A 26,381-nucleotide genomic window follows, 5' to 3' on the forward strand; every position below is an offset into this window, starting at 1 on the left:
ATGGAGGTTTCCCAGTTCGATCCCGGGCTCCCCCAGACTTAGTGTGGAAGAGTCCTTGAGCAAGACTCTGAACCCCTAGTTGCTCCCGGTGAGCAGGTTGGTGCCTTGCATGGTTTCCTCTGCCATCCGTGTGTGAATGTGTGTGTGAATGGGTGAATGTAATGCACAATCTCTGTAAAACGCCTTGGATGAAGGCGCTATATAAATGCACCATTGACCATTTAATGGTGTTCACAAAATCCAGCGACATGTTAAAACGTCAGCTACTCGTAGCAGAAGATGTCGGGGTAAACGTGCTTCACGGTGTAGGCAGCGGCGAAAGTACAGAGTAGAGCCAGTGGTCTGATGCTCAGGACAGCCAGACAGGAGGTGCCACAAGAAGTCAGGGTAGTGTCCTCGGTATATGGTCGTTGTCCCAGATAGTTGCCCCTGTAGAGGAAGCATAAACTAAATTACTTTTCTTCTTACTATTTTAAAATAAAATCCAGAATGAAAGCTATGCCTATGGGTATTTATTTGAAAGGAACAAAATCATAATAGTGTGTGTGTGTGTGTGTGTGTGTGTGTGTGTGTGTGTGTGTGTGTGTGTGTGTGTGTGTGTGTGTGTGTGTGTGTGTGTGTGTGTGTGTTCCTGTATTTTTGTGTGAAGTTTGTGACAGACAAGATGTCTGTTTTCATTGATTCAATGTGAGACGAGATTCGACAAACAACCCCTCAGTTTATCATGAACCCTAAACTTTCAACACAGATTCTGCTGCAGATTTTTTTAACCAAATGGGGAACTCTAGCATGTCGTAATAGGTGAATATTCTGTGAAAATAGCAAATCTACAAGCTCACAACATGTCACGTTGAGATTAGTAGAAGTAAGTAAGTAAGTAAATGTAATTTATATAGCACCTTTCGAAACAATGGTACAAAGTGCTTTACAGTGGAGACAATAAAAACATTAAACAACAACAACAAGTAAAACAAGGTCAACCTAAAACACAACAGTGTAAAATGCAAACAACGGAAAAAGCAAGAAAATAAAGGAAAAGTGCAAAAAACAATGACCCAACAGATAAGACCAGTAAAACTTCAAGAAATAAAATGTAGTTGAAACAGATGTGTTTTCAGCAAGCGTTTAAAACTGTCGACTGACATAGCATTTTTTAATACCAAAGGTAGGGCATTCCACAGAGTAGGAGCCACCACTGCAAAAGCCCGGTCTCCCTTTGTCTTAAGGTTCGTCACGGGGACCTTCAGAAGGCCCTTGTCTGAGGATCTGAGAGATCTTGCGTTAGGTTTAGGGGGGAGTAAGTCCATGATGTGTATGAAGGAGAAAACAGTAGGCTAAAGTTAGACCCTTGTGGACCCTGGTCAACCAAGTATATTGGGTTTAAGTACGGTAGTTAATTGGACGTTGATTGTTGTTGAGATCATGCATATTAGACCTACCTAATACAGTAGATATTAGAGATATTGCCCCTAGCAAGGAGTTTTTTTTTGCGTAGCCTACTCAAAATGATAATTAAATATTAGTACTATATTGAATTATCATGTTTAAGTCAGCTTCCTTATTATATTGTGGTAGGCCATACTTGGTGAAATTCCACCACATTTTGTAAGTATATTTCAACTCACCCTGGGCCATAGTTGCAGACAAAAATGGCACCGTCTTCATAATCTGCAAAATATTTGACACCATTTGGGCAGTGCTGGACTGCACAGCCAACCTTGTAGCTGCTTGCCCATACAACCTAGGGACAGAAGAAATACCTTGTTGAACAAAGAAAACCAATTATGTTGTAATCATCAGGTTCTCTTCCTCATTAGAGACAAAAAAATTAACCCTGAACTACAAACAATAACTGGCATACCCTGTATAGTCTTTTTAGCAAGTGGAGATATACCTGTGTATAGTGGCCGCAGGGAGGTTTAGCACATGCCATTGTGGTGTAAGTGTAATATTCCTTTTCATCGTCCCATGAGCCTATGGCACTTTTGGTTCCAAAGCTGGAGGGGGGGTAGCCTGTCCATATGTTCTCTCCCACAGAGGAGAAGTCAGGATGCACTCGACTGGGCTTGGGGCTGTGTTCGAATTCACAGTTCCTCGCCCAGGCCCTTGCGGTGATGGCCAGGCCTTCATCCCATGTCTTGAGGAACATACAAATCAAACAGCTGCAGATCAACATATCACGTGTCTATTGAACGCTAATGTCCCTATACTGGGCATGTTATAATAGGTGAACATTTGGCAAAAAGATTAGCTATTTGCGGCAAAGACGATTGGTGTAGTTGGGCAAAAAGGAGAGGACTAAGTTCCCCGCCTGGGTAACAAAGTATACTACCCACAAAAAGTAAGGAAATGTATTAACTTGTAAGCATTGGGCATTTGTGGAAAGAGCAACACAGCCAAAATTGTCAAAATGGCCTGCAATAATGTTCTGTTGGTCACCTTTGTTGGTTGGTGCATTGAATGATAGCACTCCCCTACAGTAATAAAGAAAAGAAGAAAAAAGAGTGAATGCCAGTAGAACAGTATTGCAGTCCATTTTGGTACATTTTGGGGGGGCTGTTACCCGCACGTTTAGCTGTGCTGCTCATTCCATGAATGCCCGATGCTTACAAACTGTACCTTGTTGTAAAGGTGACTAATAATAATGATAAAAGATAAGATAAGCTATAAGATACAATGCACTATTATATAAAACACAATACAAATTGGTATTATTAAAGAATATAATGGACAGAAGTTAAGTGTCCTTACTTTTTGTGGGTAGTTAGGGTTTAATGGTTATTCATGCCTTCTCAGCAGTAACAGTGAGACTTGAACATGACCAACACTTACTTCATATTACTCCATCATCTGCATTTGCCTGTCAAAAATGACCATCGTTTTGATATCATGCTTACCATATGCAGCATGTCACTTGCAGGTGGCTGGACTGATGACCGTGCCTTATTGTGTGCGTCCACACAATCATTAATGAAGGTTTCATCAGTGATTGCTGGCAGTGAGGCTGAACGCTGCCCAGAAACCTCAACAAGAAGGGAGGATAACATCAAAATCCCTGCAAACAGCAACCGATCCATTTTTTACAACGATCACTCAGAATCCTCACTGACGTGTGATGACTGAAAGATTAATGCATGCTCTAGACTGTCACAGGCACTTCCTTTTTGTGTTATTTTACAACAACAGGAAGTTACAATACACCCTCAAAGGGAAGAGCATGATGACACTTCTGTGGCAATATCTTCGTGATACCTTCCTGATAGGTCTACAAAATAATCTCTATAATTTAGTTATGACAATCCTATGCTATTTTCTGTGTTCTGGGCCTTTTTTCCTATTGATTACTCAGGCCATGGAGACTTGAGTTCAATAATATTTTTTTGTATTTGTCGCATTCCTAAGACAAAAATTAGATTACAATAAATGTACCCCCATTGATTCCGGATGGGGACCCGAATGCATTTGGGTCCCCATCAATGGGGGCAAATTTACTATAATTACATTTTTGTCTTAGGAATGCGACAAACACAAAAAAAAATATTATTGAACTCAAGTCTCCATGGCATGAGTAATCAATAGAAAAAAGTCATTTTGGGGGTGAACTACTCCTTTAAGGTCTGGACTGGTGACTGGATCCTGAAAGGTAGTTATTATTTAGTCACAAGTTCTTGTTACTACTAAATGTACTAATATGGGCATGTCTGCTGGTCGCCACATTGCTACAGTGTGTCGCAAATGTGGCGTGTTTTGCATGACACAGTCATGCGACGAAGTTTAAAGTTGGGCTTTAATTTATGAAGAAAACATAAAAAGATAGATGTAGATATATTTGAATAATTAAAAACACTCAAATCTTATTCTCATGGTACAAAGAAATAAAACAAGAGACTGCCCAGAGTAGGCCTATATTTGTAGATTACTGTATTGATAGAAACAGACGAGGCAACAGTACAGAAAATCCAATCCAATGTCTCTCTGACAAATAGTACAATTGACAGGCTTTTATAATGAATGACGATCAGTGGATGACAGTTCAGTTTGGAGTGCATCCATAGGTTTAACCCATTTAGGCCTAGAATTATTGAATGCTTCTAGATTTTTGGAGATGTCCAAAAATGTGTTTTAAAAAATCGGCCTGAAGGTGGCGCTATCCATGTTGATGACATGAGTGTAGACATACTGTGTACCGATTTGCGTGATTTTTGGCCAAAAATTGTAGGAGCCGTGTCCATAAATGTGTTTTGCAAGAACCGGCCTCATGGTGGCGCTAGAAGAGGGTCATGTGAGAATTGAAGGGCTGCTCCTACAGATTTTGCCCTAAAATCACGCAAATCGGTACACAGTATGTCTACACTCATCTCATCAACATGGATCTGTCCCATATAGCGCCACCATCAGGCCGATTTTTTCAAACACATTTTTGGACACTGCTTCACACATTTTGGCCTAAAATCACGCTGCGACCTGACGGTCGCTTATCTCCCAATTAGGGAGTCTTACTGGTTTTACCACACTACAGTAATTCTAAACCGTTAGTTACTAGTTACTTTTCAGATTAAATGGTTATTGCGACCGTCAGGTCGCATTTACTATCAAAACCTCGACCAGCTGTCTGTCTGTCTGTCAGTCTGTCACACGTCACACGTCACACTTTTCCCCTGCTCATATCTCAAAACGCAAAACACATTTATGGACACGGCTCCTACAATTTTTGGCCAAAAATCACGCAAATCGGTACACAGTATGTCTACACTCATGTCATCAACATGGATCTGTCCCATTTAGCGCCACCTTCAGGCCGATTTTTTAAAACACATTTTTGGACACTACTCCTACAGATTTTGCCCTAAAATCATGCAAATCGCTACACAGTATGTCTACACTCATGTCATCAACCTGGATCTGTCCCATATAGCGCCACCAGATCAGGCCAATTTTTTAAAACACATTTTTGGAAACTGCTCCTACATATTTTGCCCTAAAATCACGCAAATCGGTACACAGTATGTCTACACTCATCTCATCAACATGGATCTCTCCCATATAGCGCCACCATCAGGCCGATTTTTTTCAAACACATTTTTGGACATTACTCCTACACATATTGCCCTAAAATCACGCTGCGACCTGACGGTCACTTATCTCCCGATTAGGGAGTCTTACTGATGTTAAGCCTCGAACAAAACCATCCAGGATGTCAGTGAATCATGAACATGAGACCTTTGTTTCTATGAAAAGAACATTTTGAAAATCGCTAAACAAAGGGTATTTATTAAATGTAGTATATCAACTAATGTGATATTAATTTAAAATATGTTTTCACATAGGATCAAAGTTTGTATGGTCATGATTCACTGCCATCCTGGATGGCTTTGTTCGAGGCTTAACATAATTGTTATAAATATTTTTGTAAAAGTCTATGGGGAAAATGAATGGGCGATTTTTAAGTGACCCCAGTAAACCACTTCTGCTGCGATGCTCTATAACTAAGCTCACATTTATTAAACTGCAAGTGATCTGAACAAAAACGTATCTCAGTTCTGCCACTAGGTGGTGCAGTCTGACACGAAACACAGCTTAGAATGGAGTAACACACACACACACACACACACACACACACACACACACACACACACACACACACACACACACACACACACAGCTGAGAAACATACTCAAACTCACTTCCGGCCTGCCTGTGGCACAATTTTGACTGGCCCACCAATCAATCAGTCAATCCCCAAATTAACCCTAAATGGACGGATTCTTTCGAGATATTTTGAGATTTTTCCCTCTCATGCAAATTCAACAACCACAGTATGTTTAATTTGCCCAAAAAAAACTTGTCAGTTGTTAAGATGGACAATATAAGGGGCCAATGAAAGACAGAAGTTATCAAGTATCATAAATGTTGTCATTTTATCAACTGGCCCCTTGACATTTTTGTAATGTGTCCCACAGGTTCAGAAGTTTGAGTACCCCATGTACTACTGCATTTCTGTCAGTGAAAGTATTAATTAATACAATGTAATCATAATAATCATAATTATTATTCTTATATTTCACAGAGAACAGTGTAACAGGATTGGATCTCTTGGAAGTGAGCGACTCCATGTTGGGTGAGTCTGAAGTAAACCATGATAAATTAGATTTAAAACATCTCACTGTGAGGGTCCATGTCTCAGCCCCATATACAACAGTACTGACTCCACTCTGCAGCTATGAACACTGAACAGCCGCCTCTTGAAATCTTCCCCGTATGTCTGATTTCCACACTCTCCTCAGTCCCATGCAAGGAATTCATTCCAGACCTTCAGGTCCTGTTCTGTTGAAGCAGTACAGGCTCAAGATATTTGACGTGTGTTGGGTCAGTCACAGGGCTCAGGTATTCTGCCACTGTGTTATTCTCTGTTGAGGGATAAATAGCATTCCATTCATGCTGTGCTATGCACTGCAGCCAGTTGATTGAGCTTAATGCCATGATTGTTTTTAATCGTTGTTTGTTTGGTGTTCTTTCACTCACAATGGTGAAATGCCTGGAGGCATGCAGCCTCTGACCAGGCCCACATTAACACAGTGTGGGGTGATCGGGGATGGGGAGCAGCTAAAGGATTGATACAGAAGGAGCCAAATGGTCCCTATTAATGCCTTTTGAAATGATTACTATTATACCAAACCCAGTGTGATGTCCTCCTTCCTCCCAAGGAGTAGAAAACAAGGATAAGTCAGATGTTTTAAACAAGGTGTATAAAACAAGGATAAGACAGGTGTTATAAACAAGTAGTATGAAACAAGGATAAGACAGATGTTATAAACAAGGTGTATAAAACAAGGATAAGACAGGTGTTATAAACAAGTAGTATGAAACAAGGATAAGACAGGTGTTATAAACAAAGAGTATAAAACAAGGATAAGACAGGTGTTATAAACAAAGAGTATAAAACAAGGATAAGACAGGTGTTATAAACAAAGAGTATAAAACAAGGATAAGACAGGTGTTATAAACAAGGTGTATAAAACAAGGATAAGACAGGTGTTATAAACAAGGTGTATAAAACAAGGATAAGACAGGTGTTATAAACAAGGTGTATAAAACAAGGATAAGGCAGGCGTTATAAACAAAGAGTATAAAACAAGGATAAGACAGGTGTTATAAACAAGGATAAGGCAGGTGTTATAAACAAAGAGTATAAAACAAGGATAAGACAGGTGTTATAAACAAGGAGTATAAAACAAGGATAAGACAGGTGTTATAAACAAGGTGTATAAAACAATGATAAGGCAGGTGTTATAAACAAAGAGTATAAAACAAGGATAAGACAGGTGTTATAAACAAGGTGTATAAAACAAGGATAAGACAGGTGTTATGAACAAAGAGTATAAAACAAGGATAAGACAGGTGTTATAAACAAAGAGTATAAAACAAGGATAAGACAGGTGTTATAAACAAAGAGTATAAAACAAGGATAAGACAGGTGTTATGAACAAAGAGTATAAAACAAGGATAAGACAGGTGTTATAAACAAAGAGTATAAAACAAGGATAAGACAGGTGTTATAAACAAGGTGTATAAAACAAGGATAAGACAGGTGTTATAAACAAGGTGTATAAAACAAGGATAAGACAGGTGTTATGAACAAAGAGTATAAAACAAGGATAAGACAGGTGTTATAAACAAAGAGTATAAAACAAGGATAAGACAGGTGTTATAAACAAGGTGTATAAAACAAGGATAAGACAGGTGTTATGAACAAAGAGTATAAAACAAGGATAAGACAGGTGTTATAAACAAAGAGTATAAAACAAGGATAAGACAGGTGTTATAAACAAAGAGTATAAAACAAGGATAAGACAGGTGTTATAAACAAGGTGTATAAAACAAGGATAAGACAGGTGTTATAAACAAGGTGTATAAAACAAGGATAAGACAGGTGTTATGAACAAAGAGTATAAAACAAGGATAAGACAGGTGTTATAAACAAAGAGTATAAAACAAGGATAAGGCAGGTGTTATGAACAAAGAGTATAAAACAAGGATAAGACAGGTGTTATAAACAAGGTGTATAAAACAAGGATAAGACAGGTGTTATAAAGAAAGAGTATAAAACAAGGATAAGACAGGTGTTATAAACAAGGTGTATAAAACAAGGATAAGACAGGTGTTATAAACAAAGAGTATAAAACAAGGATAAGACAGGTGTTATAAACAGAGTATAAAACAAGGATAAGACAGGTGTTATAAACAAAGAGTATAAAACAAGGATAAGACAGGTGTTATAAACAAGGTGTATAAAACAAGGATAAGACAGGTGTTATAAACAAAGAGTATAAAACAAGGATAAGACAGGTGTTATAAACAAGGAGTATAAAACAAGGATAAGACAGGTGTTATAAACAAAGAGTATAAAACAAGGATAAGACAGGTGTTATGAACAAAGAGTATAAAACAAGGATAAGACAGGTGTTATAAACAAAGAGTATAAAACAAGGATAAGACAGGTGTTATAAACAAAGAGTATAAAACAAGGATAAGACAGGTGTTATAAACAAGGTGTATAAAACAAGGATAAGACAGGTGTTATAAACAAAGAGTATAAAACAAGGATAAGACAGGTGTTATAAACAAGGTGTATAAAACAAGGATAAGACAGGTGTTATAAACAAGGTGTATAAAACAAGGATAAGACAGGTGTTATAAACAAGGAGTATAAAACAAGGATAAGACAGGTGTTATAAACAAAGAGTATAAAACAAGAATAAGACAGGTGTTATAAACAAAGAGTATAAAACAAGGATAAGACAGGTGTTATAAACAAGGTGTATAAAACAAGGATAAGACAGGTGTTATAAACAAAGAGTATAAAACAAGGATAAGACAGGTGTTATGAACAAAGAGTATAAAACAAGGATAAGACAGGTGTTATGAACAAAGAGTATAAAACAAGGATAAGACAGGTGTTATAAACAAAGAGTATAAAACAAGGATAAGACAGGTGTTATAAACAAGGAGTATAAAACAAGGATAAGACAGGTGTTATAAACAAGGTGTATAAAACAAGGATAAGACAGGTGTTATAAACAAGTAGTATGAAATAAGGATAAACCAGGTGTTATAAACAAAGAGTATAAAACAAGGATAAGACAGGTGTTATAAACAAGGTGTATAAAACAAGGATAAGACAGGTGTTATAAACAAGGAGTATAAAACAAGGATAAGACAGGTGTTATAAACAAGGTGTATAAAACAAGGATAAGACAGGTGTTATAAACAAAGAGTATAAAACAAGAATAAGACAGGTGTTATAAACAAAGAGTATAAAACAAGGATAAAACAGGTGTTATAAACAAGGTGTATAAAACAAGGATAAGACAGGTGCTATAAACAAGGAGTATAAAACAAGGATAAGACAGGTGTTTTAAACAAGGTGTATAAAACAAGGATAAGACAGGTGTTATAAACAAGGTGTATAAAACAAGGATAAGACAGGTGTTATAAACAAGGTGTATAAAACAAGGATAAGACAGGTGTTATAAACAAAGAGTATAAAACAAGGATAAGACAGGTGTTATAAACAAAGAGTATAAAACAAGGATAAGACAGGTGTTATAAACAAGGTGTATGAAACAAGGATAAGACGGGTGTTATAAACAAGGTGTATAAAACAAGGATAAGACAGGTGTTATAAACAAAGAGTATAAAACAAGGATAAGACAGGTGTTATAAACAAGGTGTATAAAACAAGGATAAGACAGGTGTTATAAACAAGGTGTATAAAACAAGGATAAGACAGGTGTTATAAACAAGGTGTATAAAACAAGGATAAGACAGGTGTTATAAACAAGGTGTATAAAACAAGGATAAGACAGGTGTTATAAACAAAGAGTATAAAACAAGGATAAGACAGGTGTTATAAACAAGGTGTATAAAACAAGGATAAGACAGGTGTTATAAACAAAGAGTATAACACAAGGATAAGTCAGATGTTTTAAACAAGGTGTATAAAACAAGGATAAGACAGGTGTTATGAACAAAGAGTATAAAACAAGGATAAGACAGGTGTTATAAACAAGGTGTATAAAACAAGGATAAGACAGGTGTTATAAACAAAGAGTATAAAACAAGGATAAGACAGGTGTTATAAACAAGGTGTATAAAACAAGGATAAGACAGGTGTTATAAACAAGTAGTATGAAACAAGGATAAGACAGTTGTTATAAACAAAGAGTATAAAACAAGGATAAGACAGGTGTTATAAACAAGGTGTATAAAACAAGGATAAGACAGGTGTTATAAACAAGGAGTATAAAACAAGGATAAGACAGGTGTTATAAACAAGGAGTATAAAACAAGGATAAGACAGGTGTTATAAACAAAGAGTATAAAACAAGGATAAGACAGGTGTTTTAAACAAGGTGTATAAAACAAGGATAAGACAGGTGTTATAAACAAGGTGTATAAAACAAGGATAAGACAGGTGTTATAAACAAGGTGTATAAAACAAGGATAAGACAGGTGTTATAAACAAAGAGTATAAAACAAGGATAAGACAGGTGTTATAAACAAAGAGTATAAAACAAGGATAAGACAGGTGTTATAAACAAGGTGTATAAAACAAGGATAAGACAGGTGTTATAAACAAAGAGTATAAAACAAGGATAAGACAGGTGTTATAAACAGAGTTTAAATCAACGATAAGACAGGTGTTATAAACAAAGAGTATAAAACAAGGATAAGATGGGTGTTATAAACAAGGTGTATAAAACAAGGATAAGACAGGTGTTATAAACAAGGTGTATAAAACAAGGATAAGACAGGTGTTATAAACAGAGTATAAAACAAGGATAAGACAGGTGTTATAAACAAAGAGTATAAAACAAGGATAAGACGGGTGTTATAAACAAGGTGTATAAAACAAGGATAAGACAGGTGTTATAAACAAAGAGTATAAAACAAGGATAAGACAGGTGTTATAAACAGGGTGTATGAAACAAGGATAAGACAGGTGTTATAAACAAGGTGTATGAAACAAGGATAGGACATATGTTATAAACATGGAGTATATAACAAGGATGAGACTGATGGTTTGCACAAGGAGTAAAAAAAAATTAAAAAACAAGGATGCAACAGATTTTCTACTTAAGGAGTATAAAACAAATGAAAGATGTTATAAACAAGGAGTATATAACAAGGATAAGGCAGATGTTATAAAACAAGGATAAGGAAGATATCCAGAGTATATAACTATAAGGACATAAGGATAGGCCCTGACAACCACAGTTTGTTTCATGTACAAATGTGTTGCTTATGCTATACGTAACTATACTAGGCTTCCTTGCTAGGGCTTTCACTCTACTGGACAAATCCTGCTGCCACCACTATTTTTCCAACAACTGCAGACAATCTTTTTTGGTCCGATAAAGCAGTGGTTCTCAATCTTTTCAGGCCGCGAACAGAACACCCAAAATAATCATAATCATCATAATCATTTTAACTGGGGAGCACTAAGAGCTGAGGCATTACATTTTGTATAACACTGTGAAAATAGCAGATCTACATGCTCACAACGCCTCGCGTTGAGAGGCGTTGTGAGCATGTTTCACATTTTCACAATTTCTGCCTCCAATATTTGACAATTTGGACAATGTTTAATCTGTCATTTTAGAGGTATTAAAAAGTCCTTAAATTGTCACTTTTTTGCAGATACCCTCTATACACTTAAACCTTATATTGGTTTGTTTACTCTTGAGTGAGGAAAACGATGTTTCACATTAAGTTAATCATCTGGGGAACCCCCAAAATAATTTGGGGACCCCCCTGGGTGTCCCGACCCACAGGCTAAGAACCACTGCGATAAAGTATAGTTGTTGAGCCACGAGAGGCACCGCCATGACAAACATTGCGAAGTTCGCTTGAGGTGACTCACCGCCGTTCGAGTTATGTCCCGATAGTCACGTAAATCGTAAATGTTTTGGGGTGAGAGTTTGCCCCAACTGCCACCGATAGATAGATAGATCCCCTGAGATGGGGCTTGTTTGTTCAGAAGTCCTATACTTGTGGGGACAAATGTCCTCGAAGACTTAGCCTGCAACTCAGGTACTGTGTACCGTCGTCCTGAGGGTAAAAGGTTGTAAAAGTGATTACTGGCTAATCGCAGCGTGTCTTTTCCGGGACTTTTCCGAGACCTGTGCATTCTCGTAGCTCATAGCTGCTCATCAGGGACATGCAGAGAACTTTAGAGAGGCAGGGGCTGACATTTCTAAAAGGGCCTTTTGGTAGAAATATCGAAAATAGCAGACCTCCGAGCTTGGAGGTAGGCTATTTTCAGTGTGTGACACCACACTGAACTAAGCATAGTAAAGTCTGGAGATGTGGCGTAACGGCATAGATTTCTACACAGAGAGGGCAATTATTTCAACATAAGATGCTACATTCAAGTTCAGGAGAGTTTGGACGAGGCAATTCTCTTAAATGCTGCCTTCAGGTATGGCATGGAAAGAGGGCAGTTGCATGTCTTTCACCATAGTAAAAATCAAACCTCGGTTCGAAGTGAAGCGGTGAACTTTTATTCTATGTGTTCTAGAGTTATGAACTCTGTGATCTATACATTCTTTATATTCTGAATGAATGAATGATTTTATCTGGAGGGCCGAATTGTCATGTGAAGCTTGACCAATCCTCAAAGTATCCAATCATCAGACCGGGACGGACACACACTACACACATATTCTGGACGTACGGGACAGATAAAACCTGTTCATTCTGGACTGAAATGACCATATATGGACATGAGGTGACAGACATTTTGTTTTTGATAAAACCTGTTCATTCTGGACTGAAATGACCAAATATGGACATGGGACACACATTTTGTTTTTGATAAAAACCTGTTCATTCTGGACTGAAATGACCATATATGGACATGGGACACACAAAGCCACTCCTTGGAAGCGGCTTTCACCGCTTCAAAAACAGCATTCATGGTCTGGAGAGGACACTTTTTACAGACGGATAAAAGGGCAGGGGCTCAAGCCCCCGCACATGCCTGCTGCTCATGAAGGAGGGGGCAGCTCCCCCTCATCAAAAAACACTACTGAATCACTACTCATCACTACTACTAAATGTCTACACAAACACTACCATTTCACTACTTGATTACTATTGCAATGTGTAGTGATTTAAGTAGTGATTCCCAGTAGTAATGAGTAGAGTATTGGCTGGTTTCACCCACTGAAACACTACTGATAATCACTACTTAATGACTATTCAAATCACTGCACGACTGCTACTTAATTACTTCAGTATCACTATTGGCTTTTGGGAAAGTACTACCCAATCACTACTCAATTATTTCACATTTATTATTGAATTACTACACAATGCTTACACATTCACTTCTGTATCACTTCACAATCCCAATAGAATTAATACATCCTTGTATGTGTAGTGTTTATGTAGTGTTTATGTACTGTTTTATCACAACCGAATTACTTTTAATTTCTACACAAACCCTTTTGAAACTCTACACGATTATCATTCGGTCACTCCTGTTTGTGTAGTGTTTATGTAGTGTTTTATCACTACTGAATTACTTTTAATTTCTACACAAACCCACAGTGTCCCCCAGCGGGAATCGAACCCAGGACCTTCTAACTGTGAGGCGACAGCACTATTGACTGCGCCACCGTGCCCCCTTAAAGCAGTAGTGTTTTAACAGCTTTTTCACTATACTCCGCTTGATTACTACTGGAAACACTACTGTTTCACTACAAAACTCTACTGGTGTGTCATGATGAGTAGTGAATATGTAGTGTTGTGACTACATATTCACTACACATAAACAAGTAGTAAAATCTCTACATAATCACTATTTAAATGCCTTCACTACTCCGATTACTACTGGAAACACTACTGTTTCACTACAAAACTCTACTGGTGTGTCATGAGTAGTGAATATGTAGTGTTGTGACTACATATTCACTACACATAAACAAGTAGTAAAATCTCTACATAATCACTATTTAAATGCCTTCACTACTCTGCTTGATTACTACTGGAAACACTACTGTTTCACTACAAAACTCTACTGGTGTGTCATGAGTAGTGAATATGTAGTGTTGTGACTACATATTCATTACACATAAACAAGTAGTAAAATCTCTACATAATCACTATTTAAATGCCTTTGTAGTGAAGCAGTAGTGTTTTAACAGCTTTTTCACTACTACGATTGATTACTACTGGAAACACTACTGTTTCACTACAAAACTCTACTGGTGTGTCATGAGTAGTGAAAACATTACAGATTTACTACACAATTGCTACACATGACTACACAGTCACTACTACACGAATAGGTTTTGTGTAGTGATTCAGTAGTGTTTTTTGATGAGGGCCGTGGCTTTGGGGTGGTGGTTTGGGTCCAGACCGCTCCCCTCGTAGATGGCCTTCTTCTTCATGCCGTCCTGGATCACCCTCTGCCGGACACGCTGCCGAGCGTTGGCGTATCTGCAGTAGGACCAGGATCCCAGCGTGGTCAGCAGGAAGCCTGCCATGCCCAGGTCAAAGGAACGCCTCACCCTGCTGCTGGCCAGGAAGTGCAGCAGCCCCGCCACGGCGCATCCCGCTGACCCGTGGAGCAGAGCCTCTCTGGCACATGGAGTGTTCCGCACGCCCGGGAGCCCTAGGAAACTAAAGCCCTCCTTCTTCTCTTCTGACGACATCTCGCACAATCTCAGTCGTACAGGGTTGTGCACATGCGTTGCGTAGTAAAGACCTTAGTTGGATCAACCACACCCAAATATGGGGTTCTTGATGTCAGACATGGATAGATTAGTTACTGTACATATCGTCGTTGTCGGGTGGAAACCTTGTATGTCCAAGACCGTCTGTTTGTATTTATCGTCTTAAAAATGAACTAAACTAGTGAAAACAGCGGATCTACAAGCACACAACGCCTCGCACCGCGAGGCGTTGTGTGCTTATAGATCCGCTGTTTTCACTACTTTTGTGCAACAGCCTTGTATGATGAAGCAAGGCTTTACTTGGTGAAAAAACATACACATTTGAAACTTGGAGATACGAGGTTTCTGCCCGACAGTGACGATATGTCGGATAGCTCCATATATGGAATACCGATAATCAGTGGGTAACTGAAGGCGACCTATCAATTACCCATAGGACGTGAAAGTCGATCTCTGTATCTGTCAGTCCCATTTTATGGGCATACGATCCCTGATCTCTGATGTCATATATATTATGTGGACCTGGTCCCTTTTGTGCCCATATATAGAGTGATTTGTTTGTGCCCGATGCCATGATGACACATTGAGGTCAGACAATACACTCCATATTTGGGCGTAGCCGTCACGGCACCCCAGGGTGCCCCGTCACCCACTTTGAAAACCCCTGTGTTAGACCAGTGGTTCTCAACCTTTTCAGTCCGTGACCCCCCAAAAAGAATCATATTTGAACCGGGGACCCTGATAAGCACTTGGAAAGTAGTCGAGGCATAACATTTTGTGTGACTCGGATCTACAGATAAGTGGCGTCTCCATAAAGCTACTTTTTGCGCATTAACGGCTTATTCGCTAAATCTTTTTATGGAAACACTTCAAAATGCGAATAAACTTTCATTATCCGCAAAAAGAATTATCTGCTTGGAGGAGGAGGATTTTGAGGCTTAATCGAATAAACTAAATGCGCTTAAGTGAATGGAAACGGGTCAGACAATAAATGCGAATAAAATATGACGTTCTGGTCCCTATCGTCCTCCTATAACACTTTCCCCCGCCGCTTAATTAACGTCCATTGTATAGCGTTAGCCCACAAAACAAACCGGTTGTTACACACGGAGTGACCCTTCGTCATCACACCGTGTTGCGCGTGGAAAAAGTGGCCGTACAAGCTCGCATCTGCGACGCTGCAGGATGCAGTCTGCCCGGAGGACTCAACCGGGCGGCGGGGCGGCGCACTTTCTCCGCTGCGGTGCGTCGCGACAGGCTCTGGGTCGGGATGCGTGTGCACTGTGTGCAAGCCCGCGGGAAGTGTTTACAGCACGTTGGTTAGACTGACCCAGGCAGGATCTCCCAAGAATCGCATTTCACCAGTTTAATGGAAACGGGCTAAATTCGCTTTGTCTTAAAGCGCATTTCTGATAATTCGCTTCCCTAATTCGAATAAGTTTATGGAAACGCCACTACAGGCCTACATATTGTTGTGTGCGCTGGGAGCTTCTAGATCTGCTATTTTAACTTTTTTATATTATTTGACAATTTGACCAATGTTTGAGTGTTATCTCTGTTATCCTGAAATACCCTGGGTCTGACAGAGATACCGTAACTAGTCCTATGTTTACTCAGCCATTCCAGAACCCTTCAGGTGGCTGTGCGACAGTGGTAAACAACTTTCCCCAAAAGGAATAAATACCACGCACTCAGGCAAATAAAATGTAACTGGCAGCTCAAATCTCTTTGTCTCTCAGTCCCCAGCATTTTCTTTTCTGTCCAAAAAGTGTATTTTAGACGTGAGGTGGGGGGCTCCGAGTGCTTCCACTAAGGAAAGTAGGCTTTCAACTCCCAAAAGCTGTCTTTGTTTTGGTGAGTAGCGAAACGGTATCTTTTATTTTTTACAACAGGCAAGAAGTGGTGCAGCGTTTTCTGCAGTCGCAGCGGATCGTTACTGACATAGTGTTAAGGAGAACTCCTTCTAACATTATGGATCAGAGCATCTGTCCTCTCCTTCTTTAGGCACTCCTTGCCAGGGACGTGCAGAGAATGTTAGAGGCAGGGGCTGAAATACCGAAAATAGCAGACCTCCAAGCTCACAACACGTCACAGCGCGAACTTGGAGGTCTGCTATTTTCGGTACTTGACACCACACTAAACTAAGCATAATCAAGTGAATACTGGATGTGTAACAGCATGGATTTCTACACAGAGATTTCAACATAAGATGCTGCATTCAAGTTCAGGAGAGTTTGGACAAGGCAATTCTGTTGAACGCTGCCTTCAGGTATTTGCATTTCTTTCACCATAGTGAAAACGGCATTCATGGTCTGGAGAGGGTACTTTACAAATAAAAAGGGCAGGGGCTCAAGTCCCCTTCGATGTCTATGTGTGCACGTGCCTGCTCCTTGCTCCCTCGCAGAGCAGAGAGGGAGAGGAGAGGAGAGGGAGGGGGTTCCCCTGCCTTCTTAAAAAAGAAGAAGAAGAAAAAAAAACAGCAGACTTCAGAAAAACTCCTCCAGTTTCACACTGAAGAGGAGGAGGAGGAGGAGGGGGGGAGGAGGGGGGGAGGTGGTCAGAGGAGTTGGGGGCGGGACTTCCAACATTCCAATCTTTTCACACAGTTCAGACTCAAAGGCTCTCCCTGGCTGTGTGACTGATCCTCTTCTTAAAGTTTCCTCCACAGTTTGATGTCTTTATCATGACCACGATATGATCCCGATCACGCCAACGTTGTCGTTCCAGAGCTGTGTGAAAACACATTCTGCCGGATACTTGCTGATGTTGGTCTGAGCGGACTCAAAGACCCCAGAGGAAGAAGAAAGGAGAAGAAATACTGAGACGTTTTTCTTTTTTTTCTCTCTCTCTCTCTCTCTCTCTCTCTCTCTCTCTCTCTTTCTTCAGTTTTTTTTTTTTGTAGGAATTCTTTGGGTTCATCTTGTTTTTGGTAACAAGGCGTAAAAAGCGGATACTTTAGGGATACTCGTGAACTACTTGCGGATACTTTTTTGGAAGACTTGTGGGATTAGTTTGTGTTTTGTTTTGGAAGGGATTCTAAAGTTCATCAGGAAAACGGGAGACCCCTACTCTGGGCTTTTGCTTCCTCTAACAGAATACCCAGACGCTTTTTAGGAGGACTTTTTTGGGGGTTTTGATCTTGCTTTTTTTCCCCCTTTTTTATGGGATTGGTGAAATGTGTGAAAAGATGAACATTCCTACCGGAGGATCTAGAGCGAGCCTCGGAGCGTCCCAAGCCTCTTCTGAAAAGGTAACAAATCCAACTAGGAGAGCATAACGGAGATAAAAGTGCTTCAAACATCTGTCGACTCCATCAGGGGAGACTTTTAACCCAGTTTGGTCCTTCATGCTCTCTGGATGGGCCAACATCCTGCCTGCTCCCCCAAAAAAACAACTGCTCTACAAAAGCTCACAACACATCCCGTCCCGCATTGTGAGCTTGTAGATCGTTTTGGTGTAGAGGGAAATAAGTTGACAAGGTTCTGGGACGCAGCCCTGGGGAACTCCAGGACCGTATTAGAGTTTAAATGGTTAAAGTGGTTTCCTGTCTAGTTTTCAACATGGCTGCCGACATATTATTATTATTAGTTATTATTATTACCCTTATTATTAATATATTAGAGTGAGATGGAAATGGACTTATTCCCATACGAGTGAAAGAGAATCACAAATATGACATTGAATAATACTACTACTAATACTATAATATTGTTTATCAGTGTTTGTGATAGAATAGTTTTCTCCTCTGTTTTCTTATCACAGCTATTTGGTTGATTGGAGGCTATCAGTGTCACTGTGTGTGTGTGTGTGTGTGTGTGTGTGTGTGTGTGTGTGTGTGTGTGTGTGTGTGTGTGTGTGTGTGTGTGTGTGTGTGTGTGTGTGTGTGTGTGTGTGTGTGTGTGTGTGTGTGTGTCTGACAGTTAGTGTTGAGTCACTTGGACCCCTGCCCATTGTTTAGAATGACAATAGACAGACCATTCCTCCCCACGACACGACATGCACACACACACACACACACACACACACACACACACACACACACACACGCACACACACGCACACACAGCTCCCTGTGTAAATCATTAGGTTTGTGTATATTCTGCATTATAAACATTATCAGGGCTTTCAGGTGGGGAACCTTGTATGTCCAAAACTGTTACTTTTCAGGAAGAAAAAAACTGAACCAGGGGTCTTCAACAGGGGGTCCGGGACCCCTAGGGGGTCCTCAGAGTCACTACAGGGGGCTCCTTCAAATCTTTGTTTGATAGAAACTTTTTTTTCCCCCTTTTTTTATATTAACCACTTGAACCCTAACGTCCATATTCGGAGCCAAACATAGCATATTTTTTGGCAAAGAGGTTTGGTGTAGAGGGGAAAAAAACAGCAGACTAAGTACAGAGTGAAAGGTTAATTGTATTAAGTATTGATGGTTACATATCTGATAATAACCCATGACATGAATCCAAATTACACTGATGATTGTGCTGTCAAACCATGAAACTGTATGGAATCTCGAGGTCCCTGCTTCATCTCTCTCTCAGCTAAGGGGTCTTTGGCCTGAAAACGTTGAAGACCCCTGAACTAAACAAAAAGCCTATGTTCCAATGGACCCAATGTCGTTTTGATTTAGACACAGCAGGCTCTTGTTAATACTTTTCATATTGTGACCAAAGAAATTGAGATTTGCGATATTATCGCAATAATCAAAATATCCCCAACGTCCATTATCCTGTGGCGGAACATTTGCCAAAAGATAGCAGATCTACAAGCTGACAATGCGTCGCAAGCTTGTAGATCTGCTATTTTTTGGCCAAGACATTTGGTAGAGAGTGAGAGAAAAAAAAAGGTCAGTAGTGAATTTCACGATTAATGTACAGCTCTATGACAGGGGTCTTCAACAGGGGGTCCGGGACCCCTAGGGGGTCCCCAGAGTTACTACAGGGGGTCCTCCAAATCTTTGAGTGATAGAAACCTTTTTTTCTCCTTTTTTATATTAACCACTTGAACCCTAGCGTCCATATTCTGAGAACTTTAGCCAAAAATAGCTGATCTACAGGCTCACAACGCCTCGCTCTGCTAGGCGTTGTGAGCCTGTAGATCAGCTATTTTTGGCCCAGAGCTTTGGTGTAGAGGGGGAAAAGAGCAGACTATGTACAGAGTGAAAGGTCAAGTTTATTAAGTATTGGCGGTTCAAGTGGTTAAAAAACACAAAAACACAAATTGATATGAATCCAAAATACACTGATGATTGTGCTGTCAAACGATGAAAGTATATGGAATCTATGAACAGGGGGTCCCTGCTTCATCTCTCTCTAAACTAAGGGGGTCCTTGGCCTGAAAACGTTGAAGACCCCTGCTCTATGATGCGATTATTGTGAGTGTTTATTTTTTTATCACGATAAACGATAATGACGATTATCGTCCCTTGCATCCCTAGTTCAGCATCTGTCAAGCACGCACACACACACACGCACACGCACGCACACACACACACACACACACACACACACACACACACACACACACACACACACACACACACACACACACACACACACACAGAGAGAGAGATAACCGTCAGGTTGCAGTTACTATCAAAACCTCCACCGGCTGTCAGTCTGTCAGTCTGTCTGTCTGTCCATCACGTCACACTTTTCCCCTACTCATATCTCCGCCACCGTTGCCCCTATCCATACCAAACTTTTCACACACACTCCTTGGCTGCCAAACCACAACTTCCATCCCTCATCTCTCACATGGCCCTCTTCTAGCGCCACCATGAGGCCGATTCTTGCAAAACACATTTTTGGACACTGCTCCTACAGATTTTGCCCTAAAATCACACAAAGCGGTACACATTATCTCTACACACAGTCATGTCATCAACATGGATCTGTCCATTTCCCATATTCCCTCCTGATTGGCTACCATTGCCTTCTAAAGTTTGTGTATGTGACCTTGCGGACGCTTATCTCCCAATTAGGGAGTCTGGTATTACCATACGTGTGACAATTTAGAACGGCAATCTTACAAATGCCATTTTCCACGTTGTGAGCTTATAGATCAGCTATTTTTCAGTGCATGCCACTGGCATGCAGCTAAGTCTGAATCACGTTTAACTCTTAATTCCAACCCCTAAACCTAACCTCTTCAATGTCTAATCCTAATCCTAACCGACATGTTTTTGTAATTGTAAACCTATATCTGAAAATCCTATTTCACGCACACACACACACACACACACACACACACACACACACACACACACACACACACACACACACACACACACACACACACACACACATTATGACAGTCCATCCCAAACAGTGGGTCGTCGAGACCCATTTGTGGGTCAGGGTGAAAATAGGGATGGGACCATAAGCGATATTATCGTTTATTGTGATAAAATAACACTCACGATAATTGTAACTAGGAGATTTAATTTATCGTGACATCGTCCTCCATCATGCACTGGGATCAATTCACCTTTTATTTACTGAGCTGCATATCCGGTACCACTTAAAGCCTCTATAATTGGTATAAGGTACTTATAATATATTTACTTGATGTCATTTTTTCACTCTCTGTCAAATGTCTTTGCCAAAAAATAGCCGATCTACAAGCTCACAACGTGTCGCCATGCGACGCGTTGTGAGCTTGTAGATCTGCAATTATTTTGGCAAATGTTCCGCCCCCAGGATAATGGATCGCGATAATATCGTAAATCGCGATTTCTTTTGTCACAATAATCGTGATATGAAATTTTCATACTGTCCCATCCCTGTGTGAAAATGGGTTTTATGGGTTACAACTCGAGCAAAAATTTAATGTACTTTTCATACATTTAAAATATATATTTCAATTGATTTTCCCCTCACCAAAAAAAAAAAAGAACTTCCATAAATGTAAGAAATGTGTAATTAAGAACTAGTGAAAAAAGCAGATCTTCGCGCCACGTTGTGAGCTTGTAGATCTGCTGTTTTCACAATTTCTGCCTCTAATATTTGACAATTTGGCCAATGTTTAATTTGTCATTTTAGAGTTATTAAAACAAAAAAAAACGCTTTTTTTTCCCTCAGAGGAGGGTTGTGGGCAGGTCAGAAACCCATCGTCTTTTGACATCACCGATTGGGAATCCAAGCTAATAGAAAATGCAGGCTTTCTACTCCTGAAAAGTTGCAATGTTAAAGTGGAAGCCATTGTTCTCACGATAATAAAAATCTAAATATTCTTTTTCAAAAATGTAGATTTTTTTTTTTTTTTTTGGGAAAATGATGATGTCACAAAGATGATGGATTTCTGAACTTCCCACAGCTCTCCTAAGAGACTTGGACCGAGTAGAAAAAATGTGTGCTATTTTATTATGAACATTAGTGAGGACCTATTATATGAAGATGGGTTGAAAAGTGGCAAAGTCCTCCTTTAAGTAAAAGTATCAATACTGCATTGTAGATGTACAAGTGCAGTTACAAGTAAATGTCCAGCATTCAAAATGTACTTGAGTAAAAGTACGAAAGTATTGGCATCAACATGTACTAAAAGTACCAAAAGTAAAAGTACAAAATGTTTGAAAATAGCAGATCCACAAGCTCACAGCGCGTTGTGAGCTTGTAGATCTGCTATTTTCAAATAGCGTGGGTATGAAATAGGGCTAAAGTGGTTTATGTATGTTTTATAATATTATGATTTATATATGCAAAGTAACTAGTAACTGAAGTTAGTGGAGTAAAAGTACAATATCCGAGCTGTAGTGGAGTAGAAGTAAAAGTATTGGAAATGGGAAATACTCAAGTAAAGTACACACCTCAAAACTGTACTTAAGTACATTACTTAAGTAAATGTACTTAGTTACTTTACAACACTGGGTAAGACATTACCCAATTAAGACATGGAATTATTGTATACTTTAGCTATAGAGCAGTGAAGTCATGACGTGACTTGCTCATACCCCGGTTCACAGAAGTCATTTCTCTATGGAGAATAACATTGAGTCATCTTAAAATCTTCTCATATAAGCATTGTGGTCCAAAAATAAACAAACGGTCTGCGCGATATTGTCAGGAAGGTGGCTCTGTATGGTTTATGACAGTAATTCACTCATATTTGATACAGTCTGTTTCTGGTGAAAATTTTACTAATTCGGCGACAGTAACATTAGCGTTTTCTCAGCATCAGCTGATTCTTCACATCCATTTGAGTCAAACCACTGAGATCACTTGTTTATGTTTGGAACACAGTTCTTATATGACGCAATATGAAAAAAGTCTATGGGAATTCAGAATGGGGGGAATTAAACCGCGAACCAGGTAGGATGCTGCTCTATTAAAAAATAGCAGATATACAAAGCTCACAGTGCGGCACCGAGTGCCGATGCCGCGTTGTGAGCTTGTAGAAAAATTTTTTTTTTTGCAAATCTTTGAATATATACAGTATTTTTCAAAGCAGACTTTTGCAACTCCAATCTCTGTTTCTGGGGGGTCCCTGGAACAACATATTTTGAGATGGGGCGTCTGCAGCCAAATACATGTAATTTTGGCGGTCCTTGAGATGAAAACGGTGATCATCACCGATACAGAAACAAGATGGCCCTCTTCTAGCGCCACCATGAAGCAGATTCTTGCAAAACACATTTTTTGCACACTGCTCCTACACATTTTGCCCTAAAATCACACAAAGCAGTGTATACGTGTGACCTGGCGGGTCGCATATCTCCCGATTAGGGAGTCTTACTGGTAACGCATTCAAGGTTAAGGCTAAAAGGATAACACAACACATCCTGGGGACAACTGATGTCCTTTGTGATGTTCTTCCTAGGGGAGGGGGTTTAACCCATTTAGACTGGGAACGCATTATTACGCATTATTGTGCTTTAACTATTGAAAAATAGCAGATATACCGAGTGCCGCGCTGCGAGCTTACAGATCTGCCTTTGAATATTTGAAAATCCTTCTAACGTTTTTTTTTGGAAAAACCTATGTTTCTATATCAGTGGTGCTCAAACCTTTTCATATGAAGGACGGAAGGACCCCCTACATTATATGTATTTGGCCACGGACCCCCATCTCAAAATATTTAGTTCCAGGAACTCGGTGAGCTTGTGAAAGCTGTGAGCTTGTAGATCTGCTATTTTTCAATTGCTAAAGTATAAAATAATTAGGTTCCCTCCACCTTGGGCCCTAGTAACTCAGTCCCACCTTTCCCCCCACCCCCTTGTGACGCCCCTGTTCTCTGTCCCGGTCTCTCTCTCTCCGTGTCTCTCTCTCTGTCTGTTTGTCTGTCTGTCGTCTCTCTCTCTTTCTCTCTCCGTCTCCCTCCCTCTCTCTCTGCATTGCTGAGTCATCGGTTTATAATCATGTGACTTCAGAGAACATCTCTCATCATGAGCAACAATTAGTTGAGCTGTTGTTGTCTGTTTGTACAGTACAGTAAAGTACTGTGTGTGTGTGTGTGTGTGTGTGTGTGTGTGTGTGTGTGTGTGTGTGTGTGTGTGTGTGTGTGTGTGTGTGTGTGTGTGTGTGTGTGTGTGTGTGTGTGTGTGTGTGTGTGTGTGTGCTGAAACACCATATGTTTCTGAGAGTGTATCAAGAGGTGGAGAACATCTTGACACGTGAAGGGTAACGCAAGCAGGAAACCTAAGTGACAGTTTAAAGGCTCACAATGAATGCTACCGTTGTTCACGCAGGCAGTCTGCACCACACCACAAACGGCAACACATCGGAGACTATGCTTATTACACTGACGGATGAATAACACGAAAAACATGTTTAGACCGTAGAAAACACTGGCTGTCTGTTGTCGGACTAATTGCTTCAAAGCCTTAAGAAAAACAACATGTTATCATGAGATGAGAGAGAGAGAGAGAGAGAGAGAGAGAGAGAGAGAGAGAGAGAGAGAGAGAGAGAGAGAGAGAGAGGGAGAGAGGGAGAGAGGGGGAGAGAGAGAGAGAGAGAGAGAGGCTAGAATCATAACCACAGATCACTTGAGTAGTGAACTTTAGGGTTTCCCAACTTGTGGTGCGGGACCCCCCTTGAGGGACGCCATAGACCAGTGGTTCTCAACCTTTTCAGGCCGCGACCCCCAAAATAATCATATTTTAACTGGGGACCCCCCTACCCTGACGGGCACTAACAGTTGAGGCATTACATTTTGTATAACACGGTTCTATTGTGATCTACATGCTCACAACGCCTCGCAGCGTGAGGCGTTGTTAGCTGATATTTTCACAATTTCTGCCTCTAATATTAGACAATTTGGCCCAGGTTTAATTTGTCATTTTAGAGGTATTAAAAAGTCCTTAAATTGTTAATTTAGAAATGTGCAGATACCCTCTACAACACACTTAAACCTTATCTTGGTTTGTTTACTGCTGAGTGAGAAAACAATGTTGCACAGTAAGTTAATCGTCTGGGGACCCCCCAAATAAAATTGGGGACCCCCCTGGTGGTCCCGACCCACAGGTTGAGAAACACTGCCCTATCAAGGGACCATGAGGGTCCCTGGACCACACTTTGAGACCCACTGGCCTATAGCAGTTTCCAGCTATAGGCCAACATGCAACAATATCAGCACCCTGACTCTGTTTGAGCAGAATGCAACAGAGCCTTCGTTAGTATCATTGGATGTAAGGAAGAGGCCCGATTTATTTCCAATATGGCTGCCGTGCACAGAGTGTATCATGTATTATCAATATTATCATATTAGCTTTAATTTGACGCCTGAAATTCAGGCGTCAAAGCAGTTGAGACATATTACAAAGACAGTACAGCACATGGGGCTTTTAAGCCGTCACATCATTTTGTAGGCAGAGGAGAACTCTGCCCCCAGAGCATTTTCTGTCCCTCGCTATTTCAACAGATCCGAGACAAAAATAACGACTAAAGTATAATTCTAACACTTTCCTTTCAACAACAAAGAGAAGAAAAATGTGTAAATAGTAAAAATAGTAAAAAGATTCACGGAAACTGGGGGCAGAAATTCTCCTCTGCCTACAAAATGATGTCATACTGAACAGCCTCTCACAGGCAGGGGCGTCACAATGGAGGGGGGGAGGGGTAGGACTGAGTTACTAGGGCCCAAGGTGGAAAATTTTATACTTTGCTATTGAAAAATAGCAGATCTACAAGCTCGCAGCACGGCACTCGCAGCGCCCGTCGGCATATTGAGCGGACCCCGCGCTGCGAGCTTGTAGATCTGCTATTTTTGAAAAAGGCATGAAAATGTGGGCAAATCTTTGAATATGTGTATTTTTTAAGCGAACATTTGTAACTCTAATTTTGCTTCTGGGGGGTCCCTGGAACTAAATATTTTGAGATGGGGGTGTGATATACAAGCTCACAGCGCGGCACACGGTGCGGCACTCGGTGCCGCGCTGTGAGCTTGTATATCTGCCATTTTTCAGTAGTTAAAGCATTCAATAATTCTAGGCCTGAATGGATTTGGATTCATGGTTACACTAGGGGGGAATAATACAAGATGATTTATTTGAACAGTAACAGGAACAATACAGTATTAGTGTTGTGAAATGAAAACATTGACATTGTCAATGTCAACTCTCTCTCTCTCTCTCTCTCTCTCTCTCTCTCTCTCTCTCTCTTTTTTCATTGTGTGTGTCACAGACACACACAATGAAAACAATG

At 40.1% G+C, this 26,381-nt stretch overlaps 2 protein-coding genes across 2 annotated transcripts; both read right to left on the bottom strand.

The window, feature by feature from the left end:
• Nucleotides 1-263: 263 nt before the first annotated feature.
• On the bottom strand, nt 264-3,077 carry LOC308304088 (glioma pathogenesis-related protein 1-like; the record flags this gene model as incomplete). The annotated part of the gene is made up of 4 exons (XM_080748647.1): nt 264-429; nt 1,626-1,741; nt 1,895-2,137; nt 2,898-3,077. 4 exons carry the CDS (start codon nt 3,075-3,077, stop codon nt 264-266), a joined length of 705 nt encoding a protein of 234 aa, XP_080604773.1.
• Nucleotides 3,078-14,370: 11,293 nt separating this feature from the next.
• LOC308304089 (cytochrome c oxidase assembly protein COX20, mitochondrial-like) lies at nt 14,371-14,721 on the bottom strand (the record flags this gene model as incomplete). The annotated part of the gene is made up of 1 exon (XM_080748648.1): nt 14,371-14,721. The coding sequence occupies one exon, from the start codon at nt 14,719-14,721 to the stop codon at nt 14,371-14,373; it is 351 nt and encodes a 116-aa protein (XP_080604774.1).
• Between the last annotated feature and the right edge of the window lie 11,660 nt (nt 14,722-26,381).

This window comes from Nannobrachium achirus (genome assembly GCF_963921795.1).
Source record: "Nannobrachium achirus genome assembly, chromosome: 19".
Taxonomy (NCBI): Eukaryota; Metazoa; Chordata; class Actinopteri; order Myctophiformes; family Myctophidae; genus Nannobrachium; species Nannobrachium achirus.